At 44.5% G+C, this 19,228-nt stretch overlaps 2 protein-coding genes across 4 annotated transcripts in view; one reads left to right on the forward strand and one right to left on the reverse strand.

Moving 5' to 3' along the window:
• LOC142011369 (uncharacterized) overlaps nt 1-11,052 on the forward strand; it is an 86,215-nt gene extending 75,163 nt beyond the window's left edge. For all 3 annotated transcript variants that reach the window (XM_074990710.1, XM_074990712.1, XM_074990713.1), the window contains one exon: nt 11,018-11,052. The gene's annotated coding sequence lies outside the window, so the exon portion shown is untranslated. The remainder of the gene's footprint in view (nt 1-11,017) is intronic.
• NT5DC1 (5'-nucleotidase domain containing 1) overlaps nt 1-19,228 on the reverse strand; it is a 236,584-nt gene that overhangs the window by 51,856 nt on the left and 165,500 nt on the right. Inside the window, exons 7-8 of the mRNA XM_074990709.1 lie at nt 18,717-18,891; nt 15,679-15,776 (exon numbers count right to left, since the gene is read on the reverse strand). Coding sequence (XP_074846810.1) covers nt 15,679-15,776; nt 18,717-18,891 — 273 coding nt within the window. The remainder of the gene's footprint in view (nt 1-15,678; nt 15,777-18,716; nt 18,892-19,228) is intronic.

Below are 19,228 nucleotides of genomic sequence, written 5' to 3' on the forward strand. Positions count from 1 at the left end.
CTTCACCCAGGAAACCCACTTGATTGTTCCCTCCTCCTTCCCCACTTACCTCCGAGCTTGTGTCACCTTCCCCCGACAAACCTAGTTTAAAGTCCTCCTCACTAGGTTTGCAAGCCTGCCCGCAAAGATGCTCTTTCCTCTTTTAGTGAGGTGCATCCCATCTCTTCTCAGCAATCCCCGTTCATGAAACAGAATCCCATGGTCAAAGAAACCAAATCCTTCCCAGCTACACCACCTACGCAACCACGCATTTACCTCTGTGATTTGACGATCCCTCCATGGACCCCTTCCTTCCACAGGGAGGATAGACGAGAAGACCACCTGTGCTCCGTATTCCTTGATCTTTCTCACGAGGGTTACGGGAGATGTAGGTAGAATGCTGGTTATTAGTAAAAAACTCGGGTTATGCTGACATTGAAATTAAAAGGTGTGCTTTTAACTCAGATTGGCAAACCCACGTCAGCAAATTTGGGCTTAAATAATAGTGAAGACAGGATAACTCTGATTTTAACTCAGCTTAGCACCTCAAGCTTAAGCCTATATCAGATACCAAAGTTGAGTTTGAGCAGCTAACCTGAGTTAAAAGCCAAATTGCCAAATCTTCACAAGTACTTTAATTCAGGTTAGGTAATGGGGTTTGCTTAACTCACCCAAATAGCATTGATCAAAATTTCAAAAAATGGGGTCTTAGCCACCTATACTTAGTCATATTTTGGCACGTAAGTCAGTGGCTTGATTTTTCAGTATGCACAGGACACATAGGTCCAATTTTAGTTTTTAATGCCACTAGGGGGAAGAATATACTTTATTTTTAATTTCCATTAAACTATTTCTTTGCTTCTCTTGGTCATTAAATGATCCTATGGCCATTCAAAACTCATGAAAATAAAAAATGTATTGCATTTTTCATCACTATCTGTGCATTCAAGAATAATTTAACAATAATTCTAAAATTTTATTTGTAAGAACATAAGAGCTGCGTCTACACGTGCACGCTACTTCGAAGTAGTGGCACCAACTTCGAAATAGCGCCCGTCGCGTCTACACGCGTAGGGCGCTATTTCGAAGTTAACTTCGACGTTAGGCGGCGAGACGTCGAAGTCGCTAACCTCATGAGGAGATAGGAATAGCGCCCTACTTCGACGTCCAACGTCGAAGTAGGGACCGTGTAGACGATCCGCGTCCTGCAACGTCGAAATTGCTGGGTCCTCCATGGCGGCCATCAGCTGGGGGGTTGAGAGATGCTCTCTCTCCAGCCCCTGCGGGGCTCTATGGTCACCGTGGGCAGCAGCCCTTAGCCCAGGGCTTCTGGCTGCTTCTGCGGCAGCTGGGGATCTATGCTGCAGGCACAGGGTCTGCAACCAGTTGTCAGCTCTGTGTATCTTGTGTTGTTTAGTGCAACTGTGTCTGGGAGGGGCCCTTTAAGGGAGCGGCTTGCTGTTGAGTCCGCCCTGTGACCCTGTCTGCAGCTGTGCCTGGCATCCCTATTTCGATGTGTGCTACTTTGACGTGTAGACGTTCCCTCGCTGCGCCTATTTCGATGTTGGGCTGAGCAACATCGAAGTTGAACATCGACGTTGCTGGCCCTGGAGGATGTGTAGACGTTATTCATCAAAATAGACTATTTCGATGTCGCAACTTCGAAATAAGCTATTTCGATGTTGGCTGCACGTGTAGACGTAGCCAAGGATGGCAGTGCTGTGTTAGATCACGGGTCCATCAAACCTCCCATATCCTGTCTTCCAACACTGCCAGTCCCAGCCACTTCTGAAGGAATGAAGGGAGCAAGGCACTGATCAAGAGATCCATCGTCACCTCATCCAATCCCACCTGGTAGTCAGACATTTGGAGAAACCCAGAACAAAGGGTTGTGTCACTGACCATTTTGGCTAGTAGCCATTTATGAACCTGTCCTCCATGAACTTAATCTAATTCTCTTTTGATCCTGGTTAACTCTTGATCTTTGCATCTTCTGGCAGCTAGGACCACAGGTTGACTGTGTGCTGTGTGAAGAAATGGTGTCTAATGTATGTTTTATTCCTGCTGCTTGTTCATTTCTTTGGGTGATTCCTGATTCTTGTGATATGTCAGGGTAAATTAGCCTTCCTTATTCATTCTCTCCACACCATTTATGTTTTTATAGACATCTATCAGATCACCGTCACCTCCGACACCTCTTTCCCAAGCTGGACACTTCCAGTACTTTTACTCTGTCCTCATATGAAAGATGTTCCATATCCCTGATACTTATTTTGCCCTTCTCTACTTTTTCCAATTCTAATATAACATTTTAGTGATGAGGTGAACTGAACTGTGCACAATATTCAAGGTGTGAGCATACCAAGGATTTTTATACTGGCATTATTATATTTTATACCTCATCGTCTATACCTTTTTCCAGTGTTTCCTAACATTTTTGCTAGCTTTCTTGACTGCAGCTGCACACTGAACAGACCTTTTCACATAATTACTCATGAAGATTCCAGGATCTCTTTTTTGAGTAGTAACAGCTAATTTTAGACTCCATCATTTTGGATTTATAGTTGGGATGTTTATATTTTGTTTTGGTTCATGCTAACCTCAGCTCTCGCTGTTCTCTGATTCATTTATTAAAGCACTTGAAACACTACTGCTGCTGATTCTAGCAAGACAGACAAAGAGATGGTTAGAGTATCACTGAAGAATATTCGGAGTCTAGAAGGAAAGCTACTGAGGGAATGTGGGAATGGTTCTTCCTGTCTAGAAAATTTGTGGGGTCAAAGCAGCTGAAGCAACAAAGTTAGACAGCTTTGCTATTTTAACAGTTAGTAAATACAGACTAGGAAATGATTGTTAAAGAACTCTTCCTTTCCCCCTTAAAACAAAAGGACAGAAAGTTCTAAAGGAGTAACAACCTGGAAGTTTGGCTAATTCCCTAGATCTTTAATTTGACATTTACAAGTTGTGCAATATACTTGTTCCTAGGTCTTTCAAAAAAAAAGGAAACCTGACAATTGTTGACAATCACACAACTGAAAACTAACATCTGGCGCTACTGAGAGAAGTCTCTGCCTTCTGCCTCTGGAAGCCATTAATGCTTATCAGTTCATCACTTAAGCCACATCTACACCAGCCAGCTATTTCGAAATAGCCAGCCCAACTTCGAAATAGCGCCCGACGCGTCTACACGTGCCGGGTGCTATTTTGAAGTTGAAATTGACGTAAGATGGCGAGACTTCAAAATTGCTTTCCCCATCAGAAGATGGGAATAGCTCCCTACTTCAATGTCCAATGTCAAAGGAAGGCGTGTGTAGATGATCTGCTTCCCGCTACATTGAAATAGCGGGGTCCTCCATGGTGGCCATCAGCTGAGGGGTTGAGAGACTCTCTGTCTAGCCCCTTGGGCTCTATGGTCACCGCATGCAGCAGCCCCTTAAAGCTCCACGCCCCCTGATTTCCTGTGGCAGAAAGCTGAAAGCGCGCAGGCAGCAGCACAGACACATGCATACCCTGCATGCCCTCCAGATGCCCCAATCCCCCACCCAGTGCCCATGGCAGCCAGCCAGCCACCTGAGCGCCCCAAGGGCACTCTCCCCAAGGGGACCCAGGGCTCCCAGCCATCCAGCCATGGGGGGAAGAGGTGGCAGGGCCCCTCCTGGTCAGACTCCGAGATATGGGACCTGCTGGGGCTTTGGGGCATGGAGGAGGTGCTCCAGGTAATGGGAGCAAGTGGCGGAATGCAGACACGTTCGCCCAGCTGGACGAGGGCCTGGTTGCCCGGGGTCACCCTGTCCACACTCCTGACCATGTCAGGAGTAAGGTCAAGGAGCTGCAGCAGGTTTACGCTTGGGTCTGGCACACGGCTAGCCGGTCTGGGGCCGCCCCTGCCACTTGCTCCTTTCACAGGGAACTCAGGGTGATCCTGGGCCCCGGTAAACCTCCTCCCCCCGCCCCCCGGCCACCCTTGACACCTCGGCTGATGAGCCCCAGCAGGCCCTGGAACTGGAGTCCGGCTCGGACGCCAGTCCTGCACCCTAGGGGCCCCCAGAGAAGCCCACCCCTGGGACAGTGGAGGAGGAGGAGGAAGAGGGCTCCAGCAACAGGGGTCTCCTGATTGACCTACCCTCCCACAGCTCAGCAGGGCGTCCACCTGCCTGGTGTCCCCTGACTGTAGGAGCAGACTGTCAGGTATGTACCCCAGGTGCACATCCCTGGGTTAAGGGGCGGGGGCAAGGGACAGGACCTGGGCCCTCCACACACCCAGCTGACCCTGGCCCACCATGGCCCAGACAGACGACGGCCCTGGACAGCAGTGGCACGTCCCTCAGAGCCCGTCAGCACCTGCCCCCCAGGATGGCGCCATGCCCCATCCCTGGGGATAGGGGGGAGCAGAACCCCCGAAGGGGTCACCCTTGGGGGGGGACACCACACCCATCATCATCCTGGGGGACAGGGGATGGGGAACCCAGCAGCGGAGGGGCAGGAGGCATGGGTCATGGGTCAGGGCCCAGACTAACAGCTGTCTCCGCTCTTCCCCACTCAATTCCGCAGCCGCACCATCTGAGGGCCATGACAGCATGGGCGCCACATCCATCGTGCCAGACAGCCCACCGGGGATGTTGGACAATGGCAGCCAGGCAGCGGAGCAGGGACTGGCCCTGGGACGAGGCCACCACCATCGGAGCCAGCTGCAGGAGGCCGCTGACACCCAGCTCCTCGCCACCCTCCGGCATCAGGTGGAGGTGTCAGAGCGCCACCTGAAAGTAGAGGGGCACCGGCTCCACTTGCAGGAGAGAGCACTGGCCCAGCACCAGGAGGCTTGGGGGTCCTTCATGAGGATGTTCGAACACATCGCTGAGCAGATGGCACCCCCCACCACTCCTCCACCTGCCCTGGAGCCTGCCGAGGAGGAGGACCGTGGGGCTCGGGGCCAGCCCAGCCATACCTCCCAGTCCTCCCAGCCCCCACGCAGCCTTGATGGGGCCTCCAGCCCAGACATGAGTCGCGCCCCCCACGCCGGGTCTTGGACAGTAGGGGGAAAGGGGGCCAAGGACTGGGCCCACCAGGCTCCCCCTTTGTACATAGTCCCCTCCCCATTTTGTAAATAGTTGCCTTGTCCCACCCCGCCTTAGTAGCTGTCCCCCACCAATGTACAAAGTTCCCCCATTCATGTTTAGAAAGTTCGTTGTTTTTGTTGTTTCAAGAATGTTCAGTTTATTTAAAACAAAACAAATGTGTGTTCTCAGGGTGTGTAGTGTGGGCATGGGGGCAGTGTAATGTGTTGTGGACAGTGGGGGGGCAGTGGGTGGCCCACCAGGCTGGCCCCGCTGGCGCTCACTCCGTAGTCTGGTCAAAATGGGCCCACAGGGCCTCCTGGACCTGGATCCCCTCGTGGTCGGCTTGGTGGCTCGGGGCGGCGGCTGGTTGGGGGTAGGCCATGCCAGCCTCCACAGCCCAGCCCTGCATGAATGCCTCCCCCTTGCTCTCCACCAGGTTGTGGAGAGTGCACCATGTGCCCACAACCTGGGGGATGTTGGGGAGCTCCACATCCAGGCGGGTGAGAAGGCACCTCCAGCGGCCTTTGAGGTGGCTGAAAGACCAACTGGCATGCATGGTTCAGGCGGGTGTCGAACCGCTCCTGGCTGGCACTGAGGTGGCCTGTGTAAGGGCACATGAGCCAGGGCTGGAGTGTGTATGCTGCATCCTCCACAAGGCAGAGAGGCACACTGGTGTCCCCCAGAAGAGACATCTCCCGCTGGGGGATGTAGGTCCCTGCCTCCAGCTGGTGGCACAGGCCCGAGTTCCTAAAAACCTGAGGGTTGTGGGTGCTGCCCTGCCAGCCAACTTATATGTCCAGGAAGTGCCCCGGGCTGTCCACCATGGCCTGGAGGACCACTGAGTGATAGCCCTTCTTGTTCAGGAAGCGTCCTCTGCTGTGCTCCGGAGCATGGATGGGGATGTGGGAACCCCATGCAGGCAAACCCCATGATGGCCGCATGCAGACCCCTGAGCTGCACAATTCTGTGGAGCAGCAGAGCATTCAGCGCGTGGACCACCTGTGGGGATAGAACATGAGCACCTGTGAGGGGTGTGCAGGGTGTGCCTGGCCCTCCCCCAGGGTTCCCCCTCCCCCAGGCACTCCCCCCGCCCCCGGGGTCCCCTTACCTCCATTACGACAGCCCTGTTGGTGGCCTTGCCCATACTGAACTGCTGCCCTATGGATCGGTAGCTGTCTGGAGTGGCCAGCTTCCAGACAGAGATGCCGACCCATTTCTCGATGGTGAGGGCATGCCGCATAGGGGTGTCCTGGTGCCGCAGGGCAGGGGTGAGCCACTGGCAGAGCTCGAGGAACGTCTGCCGGCTCATCCGGAAATTCTGGAGCCAGCAGTCGTCATCCCACTCCTCAAGCACCAGCCACTCCCACCACTCTGTGCTGGTGGGGTACCTCCATAGCCGGCAGTATGCCTGGCGAGGGGTGGAGGGAGGGCTACATGGTGGTCTGGGGCGGCTCCTTCATCCCCTGAGGAGGACAGCTCATCTTCCAGTAGGTGCTCGGCGGTCTCCTCCGTGACACTGAGCAGGGCGGCCACTGCCTCAGAGGCAGCCGTGTGGGCTTCTAGCTGCTGCTGCTGGGGGTCCATGCTGCGTGCACGGGGTCTGCAAGTGGTTGCGGACTCTGCAGACCTGTGCTGTGCAGGCCGAGTGTGCCTGGGAGGGGCCCTTTAAGGGAGCGGCTTGCTGTTGCCCTGGGAGGGCTAGTCCGCTCTGTGACCCTGTCCACAGGCTTTCCTAGCCCCCTTATTCTGAATGGGGCGGCTTTTGTGTGTAGATGCTCCCCTGTGGGGCCCATTTCGATTTAGAGCTTTCCTGCCTTGACACTGAATGTTGACGGCACCAGCCCTGGAAGATGTGTGGATGCTATGGGTCAAAATAGCTTATTTCAATTTCACTTCGTCGAAATAAGCTATTTTGATGTAGCGTCCCAGTGTAGACGTAGCCTTAGTGGGGCTTTTTTTCTTACTGCAGCACACACAGGAAATCTCACTAAATTATGCATTTTAAAATTGTGTTTCTGTGCGTTTGTAGCTATCACAATGGGCCCTCATTCTGACTGGGATTTTTGGATGTTATCACAATAAAAATATAATAATTTTTTTGTCCTGGGAATCATTGTCATGACAAACAGACAGCTTCACTCACTTACACCCTCAAGTCTTCCTATGTTTCCTTCCGTGAGCTCTGTGGGAAATACTCTCTGATGTCACAGGCGTGGTACTAGTGATTCACTGGGTAGCAGTTTTCCTTCTGACTGACTACAAAACAAAGGGTAGGGAAAGAGGCGTGTCCTGAGGATGTTTCTCTTTCCATAAAGACTATGTCTAAAGGCACAATTTCCTTAAATCCATGGAACAAACCCAGTGGGATACCAGTGTTGTTCTTCATTATATTTAACTAACAGGGTTATTAAAATACTTAGTACAGCCTTGTGTCTAGATTGTCTCCCACCCAAAAGATTTTTTTTCTAAGATTCACCATTACAGACATAGACTAAAGGAGATAATAGAGACAAAGGGAAGGGGAAAGGTATTGTCAAGGCCAATGACAACATTTTGATCATGCAATTCTTAAAAACATTTATGGGGAAAAGTTGTGTAGATGAGAGGAAGAACGGTCTGGTTATGGTTTCTCTGGGATGTTGTAGACCTAGATTCAATTCCCAACTCTGCTACAGACTTTCTGTGTGACCGTGGGCAACTCATTTAGGTATGTGAGGCATGAGGGAGCCCATCTGTTCAATGGGGATGATAACACTTCCCTGTTTCAGAGGAGGCCTGTGAGGATAAATAGATTTTTAAGTGCTCAAATACTATGGTAATAGGGACCATACCAGTACCTATGATTGAGTGAGAAGAAGGCAGGGAAGGATAGAATTATGTAGAACTTTGAGTATGAGGACAAATTGCATCTAATATGTTGCAGGAGCCAATGGATGGATTCAAAGTGGTGGGGGAATGTGACCTGGTCAGGTCAATGGGCAAGGAAGATAGATTATTTTCAGGTCACTTTGAGGGCAAAATGTTTATCGCAGAAACCAGAGATGAAGTTCAAGTAATCTGGAGGGAGGTGTGGATGAACTCTTTTGCTAAAGTACATGATTGATCTGTAATTTTACAGTGTACAATTCTGAGATTTAGTAAATTAAATGGAAGAACAACAGGAAATCAAATATCAAAGAACACTGAAAGAATCTTCTGTGTTGGAACTATCACTGGACATGTAGAAACAATGTTGCCAGACCTGAACTGGACAAATTAAATATCTGAAGGCTAATTTCTTGCAAGAGTTGAAATTAGATTTTAGTTATTCCTTGGTGTGGACAATTGGCATGAAAATGCTACAGTACTACATATGATTTATTTGAAAGGGTAAAATTTAATCCAAGGAAATTTTTCACCATTCCCTAAAACAATTTCCTGTAAAACAATGCATTTTTCCAATTCCTTGTCTATATATTTTAGGGTGGTTTGTTGGATCATTTCCTAAATATATTAGGACATGTTATTTCCTTGGTTTTGCAGACTCAAGAATATTGTGAGACTTCCCATGCAGAGAAATTTCAGGTGTTTTTAGTGACTAGGAGTGTTTCAGGAAAAAAAAAATCTTGAAATATAGAGAAGTAATTTCTGCTCTCATGGGAACACCTGGAACCAATGGACAGCAACAATATAGAATTCTTTCTCATGGAAAATACGAACAATCATATCTTTAGAGTAAAGACGTTTACTGGTTTAGGGCTGAACCTTCCAAAGTGCTTAGTTCTGTGAGCCTCTGTAATAGGGTTCAAGGGTCCCCAAGCTTTGCACCCCATCCGCAGGCAGGAGTGACTCACTCAGCAGGGCAGGGGGTTTATTAGCCAACAGGGCACAGTGTAGTACAGAGGTGTCAGTACATCAGGCAGAGACAGTCATTCCAATTCATGCTGGGGAGAGGAGATCCCGCAGGGCCCCTCAAGCTGGGGCCTTGCCCCCTTCTTTGTCTCTCTCTCTCTTTCTCAGCCCAGACTCACTGCTTTCCAACTCCCAGTTCCAATTCAAAACCCTCAGGCTCCACCTCCCTCTTTGTCTGCGGAACAGAGGTGTCACCTGGTCTCCTAGCCACGCACACATACACACGTATCCCCCACAACATCACACCCTCTACCCAGCAAAGCATTTATACTGTATGCTAGTTTAAGCATGTGTACATTTCTGCTGGAATCAACAGTCCCCCGGGATTTCCTCACGTCTCCTGTTTGTGTACTCAGATCACTACTACCACACAGTTCTCTTCCTCGCAGGTTACTTTCACTGCCAGAAAAATTCTAAGACACTGTAATTATAGCTTGCTTTCAATAACAGATTTGTTGCCAATAGTGTAAAAAATGGGATGTGTCTTTGGTGAAAGATAATTCATTTTAATGAATAAAACCCTTCAAGAAACATCTTTGCTTTCAAGACAGTTTGAAAAAACAAAACAAAACAAACTTAAATAAATACATAAAAAAAAGCTTTTCCACTCTTATCTGTACGGACACTGACCCCTCAGTGATACACTCCTGAATAAGTATCATTTCTCCAAAGAACAGGGAACATAATCTTGAGCCTTTGTGGTCTCACCTTTAACAAGGAAAACATAGGAAAAGTGAAAGCCTTTCAGCTTTGAAGTCAATGGGAGTTTTGTCTTTGACTTCTATTGAGCCAGGATTACACTCAAAGCCTTCTCCTCTTCCCAAATCTATAATTCTACAAGTTTTCCAGGCTTTGGTTCAGGACAGTCACACACATCTCTGTGTTATCCATTTCTCTCCATGAAGGACCACTGATACATTGTGTGCTTTTACCTTCACCTTATCTCAAATAAACAAAATAATTAAAGTTACTCCTTCTGCCAAAACACCTCCAACAAAAATTCCCCCCACTTCTCACCCTTCCTTCCAACAGCAGCTGCATACCTACAATACTTTTTTGTTTCACTCTTCAGTCATTCCTTTATTTATATAAGTGTATCAGCATATCGTAGCTTGCAGGGATGGACGTAAAGATGTAAATAATTAAAACAGCAGTTCAATCAAGGGGAAAGACTTTCCTGCTAGAACTGGTAATTGACAGTATCATGCCAGCCACTGCTCTTAACTTGTGGTTACTTGATAGCGGGAACCTTTGTGAAATGCCCTGGTCAACTTCAGAGAGAACATACGAAGTACTAACAGTGACTTAGAATATACTAACCAGCTAACCACTAATGCTAAGCTACTAATGTTAAGCTGCTAAGCTGTTTCTTCCTCACATTTTGCTGCAGTGCTGGGAGCACCTGTCCCAGACCTGTATTAGAGGGGTAGCTGTGTTAGTCTGCATCTGCAAAACCAGCAAGAAGTCCTGTGCCATCTTATAGACTAACAGATATTTTGAAGCATAAGCCTTCACAGGCAAAGACCTGCTTCGTCAGATGCAACTGAATTTTTTCAGGCATAAGGGGCTGGTGACAGAGGCGGTTTTTGCCAGCAGAGGTACATCTACACATTCTGTTTACTGCTGGCTGCAGCATCTGCTGGCAGGGAGATCTTGCATGGCCATACTAATTAGCCAGGCAATTATGCTAATGAGCAGCCATTTGCACTTATGAGACTGCTCATTTCCATGAAGCTGCTGGCACTACAGGTCCATGCAGAACCCAGCCTTTAGGTTTACCACATTCTCACTTCCATTAGGCTAGCAGTCCTGCCAAAGAAGGTTATTTATTATAAAACAAATTTGGGTTAAATAATTCTAAACCTTTGTAGATAGGTTCTTGAAATGTCACAGACACATAAAGAAAATAATCATCCAGGCCTGCATTATAGAAAGAAGATGCTAGGGATGCAATTCCTTTTGTATTTTTGTTTACATTTATTATTATATCTTGTTATGTTATTATATTACATATACTTGTTATTTTTATTTATACATTTGCTTATATATAATTTCTCTGTTTACCCTAGCATTAAATCTATTCCTTTCAGGTATTTCAAATATAAATCTGGAGGAAGGAAAGAAAAGGAACATATGCTATCTCAGTACATGGGGGCTTCCATGGCAAAGGGCAATCTCATGGTTAAATCTGTGGACTGGGACACAGGAGATCTCAGTTAAATCTCCAGATTTACCATGGGATTTCTTATATGAATCTGGGTAAGTCACTTAATTTCTGCAGCTAAGTTTCCCATCTGTAAGAGGGGAACAATAAGTAGGGCTACCTAGAAAACAATAATTCAATTGCAAAAAATGTTGAGGTGTCAGAATTTGGTTTTGTGCCAGTGCAGAAAATGGAGCATGCCTCCCCCAGAATTGTCTGTAGCTCTAACTGCTAGGCTATATGAATAACTTTTCCCCACTTGCCTCTTTCTCTCCCCTTGGAGCTGTCCCACTGTGTATAAGTAATTAAATATCAATAGGCATCTGTGTCCTGGTGGGTAGGGCACTCATTGAGGATGGGGTTTAGAACAGCCTGAATTGGAACAGGGACTTGAACATGGGTACCCCACATCCTAGGGTGGAGAGCTAACCATTCAGCTGTCTACTATTGGCATGGGGTGGGGGGGGGGGAGTCTATTAGCCTGTCTTCCTCCTTCCCTCTCATGTCTTCCATAAATTCCATTCTGGACCTAACAAACTTTCCCAATAAAAGTTTCCTCAAAAATTAAGTTTCTACAAAAAGTTTCAAGCTGCATCTACACTACAACAATCTTTCAGAAGAAGTTCTTCCAGAAGATCTCTTCCAAGAAAACTTCTTTTGAAAGAGCGTGTCCACACATAAAAATGCAGATTGAAAGATTGGTCCACTCTTTTGACAGAGAGCATTCACACAGCCACTGCTCTTTTGAAAGAATGGGCCAGGGACTGAAAAATCCAGCACAATGAGGACTGCTCTTTCGAAAGAAGGGCCCCCAGGACATCTACACACTTTTTTTTCCCCACAAGAATCTTTTGGAAAAAGGCACTCTGCCTCATCTGGGAGAGGAAAAGGGCCGCTGGAAAAAAAGCTGCATTTTTTCAGTTTCAGATCAACAGTGTGCATTTTGTGTGGTTCTTTTGGAAAAGGCCTGTTTTTTTTTCGAAAGAACTTGCTAGTGTAGATGCGGCCTTAATGAATCAGCATTGTTCAAGGGGAGGGGGGTAGGAAAAGAAAAGATTAGTCAAAGAATTTCCAAGCTTCCCTAAAAATACTTCCTTTCTCATACCTTTTTTTCTGTCTTGAGTCTTTGAATTTGTTAATTCTTTAGGGACAGAGACTGACTCTTTTATTGTGTTTGTACAACACCTAGCATAAGAGGGCTCTGATTTTGACAGGGGTCTCTAGGAGCTATTGTAATATAAATAATGCATAATAATAAACAGGATTTTGCTGTAGTGAAGGTTTGATCCTGCAGAATCTTTCAGTATAGAATACATTTTTGGAAGGGATGAATATTATTTTCAGAACATTTGGCAATTTATGCTAAAATGTTTTTCACCTTTAACAAAAGGAATATTGTTTAAATCCAACCTTTGAAAGCAGCAGCTGTAAATTTCTTTGAAAGCAGCCTTGTGTAATTTTCTTACCAGTTTAGTGCCAAATGCAGTATTTCATATCAAAGGTAATCAGCAGGCACAACCCCTGCCGTGTTTACGCAAAAACACTGTATTTTTTTTCACTGCTCTTATTTTTGAGTGAAGACCATGTTATCTTCACAGATATTTGGTACACAAAAATACAAAACACTTGGTTTGGCACATGCACTTAAACTTTCTCTTGTATAGAAAAATAAGTATTGGAGAATGCCATCTATGGGTCAGTTTATAATATCAATTTGATATTGACAACTGAATACTAAAATATGACATCTGTTTTTAAAGACAAGACTGTGCACATTCTCAAATAAAATCACTGTTTTTTTAATTTAAAAAATTAATGACTTAAAAAAAAAACACCCTGAATTTAATATGTATGACATGGCAGAAAAATCGCACTCGAAAGAAAACTGATCCAAAGAAAAGGTAGATTAGAGGCGGTGAGAGTCCAGCCTTCCAGTACTGCTGAATTAGTGATCCTGTCAGTGTTGTAGCTAGGAAAGGAAAAATGAGAGCTTCCAGCATTTAGATGTGTGGACAACAATGAGCACTTGGGGAGAAGGATGGAGGACTCTGGGGTGCCAGAAAGATTAGGTGTGCAGGAAGGATCTGGTGTCCTTGGGAGTGGGGCAGGAAGGGGAAGGGACTGAGAAGGGATCTTGGGGCCCTTGCAAAAGGTGACAGAAAGAATGGGAGACCTGCCTCACCCCACCTCCCTCTTATTGCTCAGCATGTACCCCGGGGCACACAAGCTGCAGATTGCTCCCATGGGGCAGAGGCAGACCCTGCCAGAGCTTGAACTCCACCCACTCTTCCCAACAAATGTGAGACAAATCCTTAAATGGTATAAATCAAAGTACTTAGAATCATGTCAATGAAGCTATGTCAATTTACACCAATTGAAGGCCTGATCTAATTTAAAAGACTAAAGTCAAAATTTATGGATTTTATGTACTATACAAGGAATTTCTTTCCTATATAAAGGAAAAAATAGATGTGTGAGTCAGAGGTACATGCAATCCCTGAAGAAATGTTCTGGAAGTGAGGTTGCCTGGCAATATAAGCTCGTTTATTTAAACCATTTGATTATATTTTTGTTGTTCATCCATATTTTGTTAGTTATAACTAAATATAGATGCTTTAAAATCAATGCGGAACAGAATTCTTTCAAAGATTTTATTTTTCATAAAAATCCATTAATATGATTTTTATATTTAAAAAGATTATTATTGCATTTATAGCACATTTCTTTGAAGAAGAACTCTATAAACAAAAACAGATCATTAAAATAACAATCAGTACTTTGGTTCTTCCAAAAATTATATAAAACTTGCAACACTGCATACAATGTCCTGGTTTCCTAGATTGAAGCATGTTTTGAAATTCACATGATGAGGTAATGATGCATTTTAATTGCACAATCAAAATGAACTGTCATAGTTCCAAATGAATTAGTTCTAAAATTACTTTCTACTGAAAAATCACTCCCGAAGCTCATACAGTATTGTATTATGTTCAACAATAACTTCTTTGTCATGTTCTCTTCCTTCAAGTACTTATAGAACACAGTGGTGCTTTCCGAAATGAGAGACTTACAGATTTTAAAGTTCTCTAAAGTCATCTTTAAGGATTTTCCTCAAGAGTTCAAAGCAAAAAGTATTGCTACCAGCACCACATGTAAATGAGACAGTAGCTCAATCCAGAACCCAATTCAACACTCCTGAATTTGGGGGGGAAGGAAGGAGGAAAGGGCAAGGAGGTTGAAATCAAGACAAGGACCTTCATTTTGTAACTTGAACACCCCTGGAATGGGAGACCACTGAAACAGGAGAAGCAGGTTGACTCAACAGTAGTAGAAAACTGGAACAAATTTCGGCTTACTGGTAGATGGGGAAACGCATCTGAAATTCAGCCCCACTGAACATGCCACTTTAGGTGTACAGTTGATGGGCAGTTATCAAGGTTACCAAATTTTAGGAGGGACACTGAGGAGCTCATGTTCTAGTGCAGGAGCAGGTCCTCAAGCAGAACCCACCAGAATTCAAGCAACCCATCCAAGAAGCACAGGCCAGGCTGAATGATTTAAAAGGATCCAGGGACACACAGGTGCCCCTGGCAGCAGAGCAGTGGGGCCAAGGCAAGCTTTCTGCCTGCCCTCATGCTACACCACTCCCAGAAATGGCCAGTATCATCCCTGTGGCTCTTGATTGGAGGGGGTCTCCACATGCTGCCCCCACCCCAAGCACTGACTCCATAACTCCTGTTGGCTGGGAACTGTGGCCGATTGGAGCTGGGGGGAAGTGCCTGCAGGCAGCAGCATATGGAGACCCACTTGGGAGTTGCTGACACAGGGGTGTTCTGGCTGCTTCCAGAAGCCACCTGAGGGAAGCACAACCCCCAATTCCCTTCAGCACCGCACCTCTGCACTGACTCCTGCTCCCCCCACCCCATACTGCCCTTATTCCTTCTCCCATCATACCCTTTCTTGAGCTCCCCCAGCACTTCCCAACCACATGCCCTGACTCTTGCATACCCACCCCCTGCCCTGAGCCCCCACAAGTATCCAAGCAAGTACATCTGCTAGTCATACATATTCTATACTTTCAAACTTTCCCTATAAATCATGTAAGTGTATTTGTAAGTGCCCATGTAAGCGTATTTGTTTCAGTTTTCTGAATTTCCTCGAATTTGTTTAAGTGGTTTTGGAATGAACTTTCCCAGAACTATCTGCAATTTTTACCTTGCCAACATTACACGTAGGAAGGACTATCGCCATTCTGCTCAAACAAGCAGCACGTCAATATATGTAGTTCAAAGTTACATTGACTTTTTCTTCCCTTTGTTTCACACCAAAGCTTACTTCCTTTCTCCTTAAATTCACAGGTTGCTTCCAGCATTACAGCTTCTACTTTTTCCCAGTTGAACTAACCTACCAATCTAGAATCTCTTGTCACTTCTACCTGTTATCTGAATACTTGATTACAGAGTTTTAACCTGCAGGTATGCTAGACTGATACTTCATTTCTTAGAGCCATGTGTGTATAAAACAGACATATACATTATTGAATCTTACCAAGGGTTCGGAAAGGTCTTTCATTTGGTGTATGAGAGAAGAAACCATGTTTTAATGCATTTGTGATCACAATGTCAAAAAGCTCTGCAAAATCATTCCTAAAATAACAAAACAAAACAAGTCAAACAACCTTGAAAAAGGATTTCATAGAAATATAAGGAAAGAAAGCCATGTAGGTAAGACTGACCATAAAAATATTTTCTATAACATTTTCTATTTTCTTTTCGATAAAAAGCTTTTTATAGAACATTTTTCATGTCACTTTACTTAGACATTTTTATGCCATTTACTGAGATCCAGTTTCTTCCATTTTTAAGTTAATTGATCACTGATGAGATCATGTTGAATAGCCAGCCTATGAGACTGAAATCTTTTGCTAATTTTACTGCTACTACTACTTATTACAACAATTTGTATTACTTATAACATCTAGAAGTTCTGGTTCCATTGCACTAAGTATAGAATGGGGTTTTCAAAGCACACAGTGCTGACTGCATTGATGTTATTAGGTACTTCTGAAAATCCCCAAAGGTGCCCATCTGCATGTTTATATAGCACAATATATTTGAAAATCTGGCCTTAGGAGACACATTTTCTCTTCTCTGATGTGTTTTTACCCCAATTAGGACAGGTACAATATTCAGTGAAACACGTGCTGTTTCTAGATACTTATCTTTATGAAAATACTTGTGATACCTTCATGCAAAATTCACTATTTGCTATTAATGTAATTGGTCCAATAATTCCAGCTCTTATGATGGATGGATTTTTACTTCAAGATGAAAGTTAGGAAAGGAGAATGTAGTCTAGTAGTCTAAGTATAAGACTAGGAGCCAGATGCTTCTGTGTAATATTCCCAACTCCAACTATGACTCCTTTGGCAACCTTGAGCAAATAATTTCACCTCGCTCCCTAAATTATATTCAGCTGTAAAATGGAGCTAAAATTCTTCTCTGCAAGTCTCTCAAGGAGGTTATTCAAATATAATTTAGCCTGAAGTATTACATATGTAGAAAATTGTTGCCAAACCAAGTTATATTCTACTATGGAAAAACATAAATAAACATAAAAATTACATACACATATATTGCATATATATGTTACATATTTTTATTGTAAGTGCTTCTTTGAGGTGCACTAACTTGGACTATCAAGTAAAACCAGTGCTTTTTTTTTTTTTTTTTTTAAGCAAAAGAAGAGGAGCCAGCTCAGAGAGCTCTCCACCACGCCCTCCCCACTGGGGTTCCTGTGGATGGGGTTGCTAGTGGGCTCCATACCCCAGCCGGCTCCAAGCTGCAGGGCTGGCCAAGGATTCCATGGCTGGGGCTGCCGAGGTTCTGGTATTCAGTACCAGCATGAAAAAGCACAAAGTAAAATTCATCAATACCCTTAGTCTGGAAGAAGGCAGTAGCAAGTTTAGCACTGGCATAATGAGCTGGAATGCTAACAAATATAAAAGCAGAACCAGTCTGGTTGTATTTCAGATATACAGATCTGAATAAAAAATTGCATTTTTGACTTCTGACATGTACTATAAGAGGTTTTCCAAAAATAAATATTTATTCCAATAAATATGAGACATATGCTTTAGATTATTAACTCCCAGTGGAGTTTACTAGAGAAGTGATTGTCTATGATAAATGATTGTAGAAGTATTTAAAAGTTTCTTTTGAAGTTAAAATCTGACGCGGTCCTTTCCACTCTCTGACTTTTGTGTCTGGTAATCTGATTAACAAACATGACAGTGTAGTGTGTCAGACACATGATCAAGAATAGTAGGTGAAGGAAGGCATCTGGAACAGATTTAGGGAGAACCACTATTATGACTGGAACTCAAAGTTAAAAAAAAGATAAACCAAAGTTTTCACTAAGTCACTTTTTGGTGTAGAAATTCAAAAATACAAGTACAGGTTGAACCCCTCTAATCTGGAACTCTCTCGTCCAGCAAATTCCACAATCCAGCATGATTTTAGTTAGCTGGACAACCACTTATCATGGGTGTGGCCAAGTTTCCCATGGTCCCATAAAGTTAGTTTACAGCCACCAGTCCCCAAGAGGCAGGAGAGAGGCCAGAGGTCCCCTTCTTACCTTCAAAGGGGGCAACAGGGGAATTTCTCCCCTCAGGAGCAACAAGGATCCCTTGCCAGAGGGACAGAGATGACAGAAGGAAATGGCCTTGCAACATACCTCATCAACTGGGGAGTATTTTCTTGGGAGGGTGGGCTGGCCAGTGCCACTGGAATCTATTTCTCTGGTGGTGTTGGTAGGGGCTACAAGAGCAGTGAGCCTTAAAATTAACACCCTACTAAGATGCCTGGATTCATTCCACTTCTCAGGCAGACAGTACTTTGCCTGTTCATCCTCAATCACATTTTCAAGCCTTTCTCCATAAGTGACAAGGCTAGAAACTTACTTTTTATTCTTAAAAATGAAGCCTTTCTTTGGAAGACCTTGCAAGACATCAACATAGCCCTAGAATGCCTGCACACTCACCTGGCCCCATACTTGTCTGCGCCGATGAGACACTGTGTGACCTTGGGCTAGTTGCTTCACATCTCTCAGCCTTTCAGTTTCCCCTCTCTTCTCTTTGTCTATCTTATCTATTGTAAAAACTTTGTGGCAGGAACTGATTTAAAGCATATGTTTGTACAGCGCCAACTGCAACAGGGACCCTATGTAGGTTTGATCGTCCAGGGCATTCATAATACAAAGAATAGAGAAATAAAGGCTAGCACCTTAGCCACAAAACTATCTTTCTATTCCTTACAAGGCCTATGTTTTGAAAAAACTGGTGATTCAATGTGAAATATTACTTAAAAACGTGTAATTTCAAGGACAGCCCATAACTACTGGTCTCCCTGTTCTGAGGTAATATGAAACATTAACTAGAAACAGATTCAAACTAAAACCCCAGACCAAATACCTCCTGACATCTGAGAAAGTTCAAACCTCTATCCTTACTGCTCAGGGCTGTCTCTAATTTTAATTATGGTTTCCGCTCTCTGGGAGGTCTAATCAGAAATCACCAGTACACTTACCCAAGGATGTGTTCACACAGGAGTCTGCAGTAGTCACTGTGAGAGCTAGTAATTAATAGCAGGACCTTTCCGGCATTTTTCATTTGCCATAGCCACTTTTTTACAGACTTAGGGCAACTTTGTATATATTTGGCTGGATCATTTTTCATTTCTGGGAAATATGTCCCACAGTTTTCTGAAAAAGAAAAGCATAATTATCTTCTACCAGCCAGCCAATCATGTTTTGAAAACTATACTATAAACACAGAAAACTTTCCTGCACTCCCTGGGCAAAAATAACTAAATAAAAATATAAAAAATAACAAAATAAACTGTAAAATATATAGAAAAAGTAAAAATATCTTAAACATACAGGGCTATAATTCTTGATTTACACAAAACAAAAAAGAAAATTATAGGACATGTACTAGCAGAATAATGTATGTAATGATCTCTTCTCCGGTATTACATATATTTCACTGCTATTACCTTTCTTGTTTCCCACAATATTTTAAATAATGAAGTATTGTCCT

Source organism: Carettochelys insculpta, chromosome 3, assembly GCF_033958435.1.
Source record: "Carettochelys insculpta isolate YL-2023 chromosome 3, ASM3395843v1, whole genome shotgun sequence".
In the NCBI taxonomy this organism is placed as follows: Eukaryota; Metazoa; Chordata; order Testudines; family Carettochelyidae; genus Carettochelys; species Carettochelys insculpta.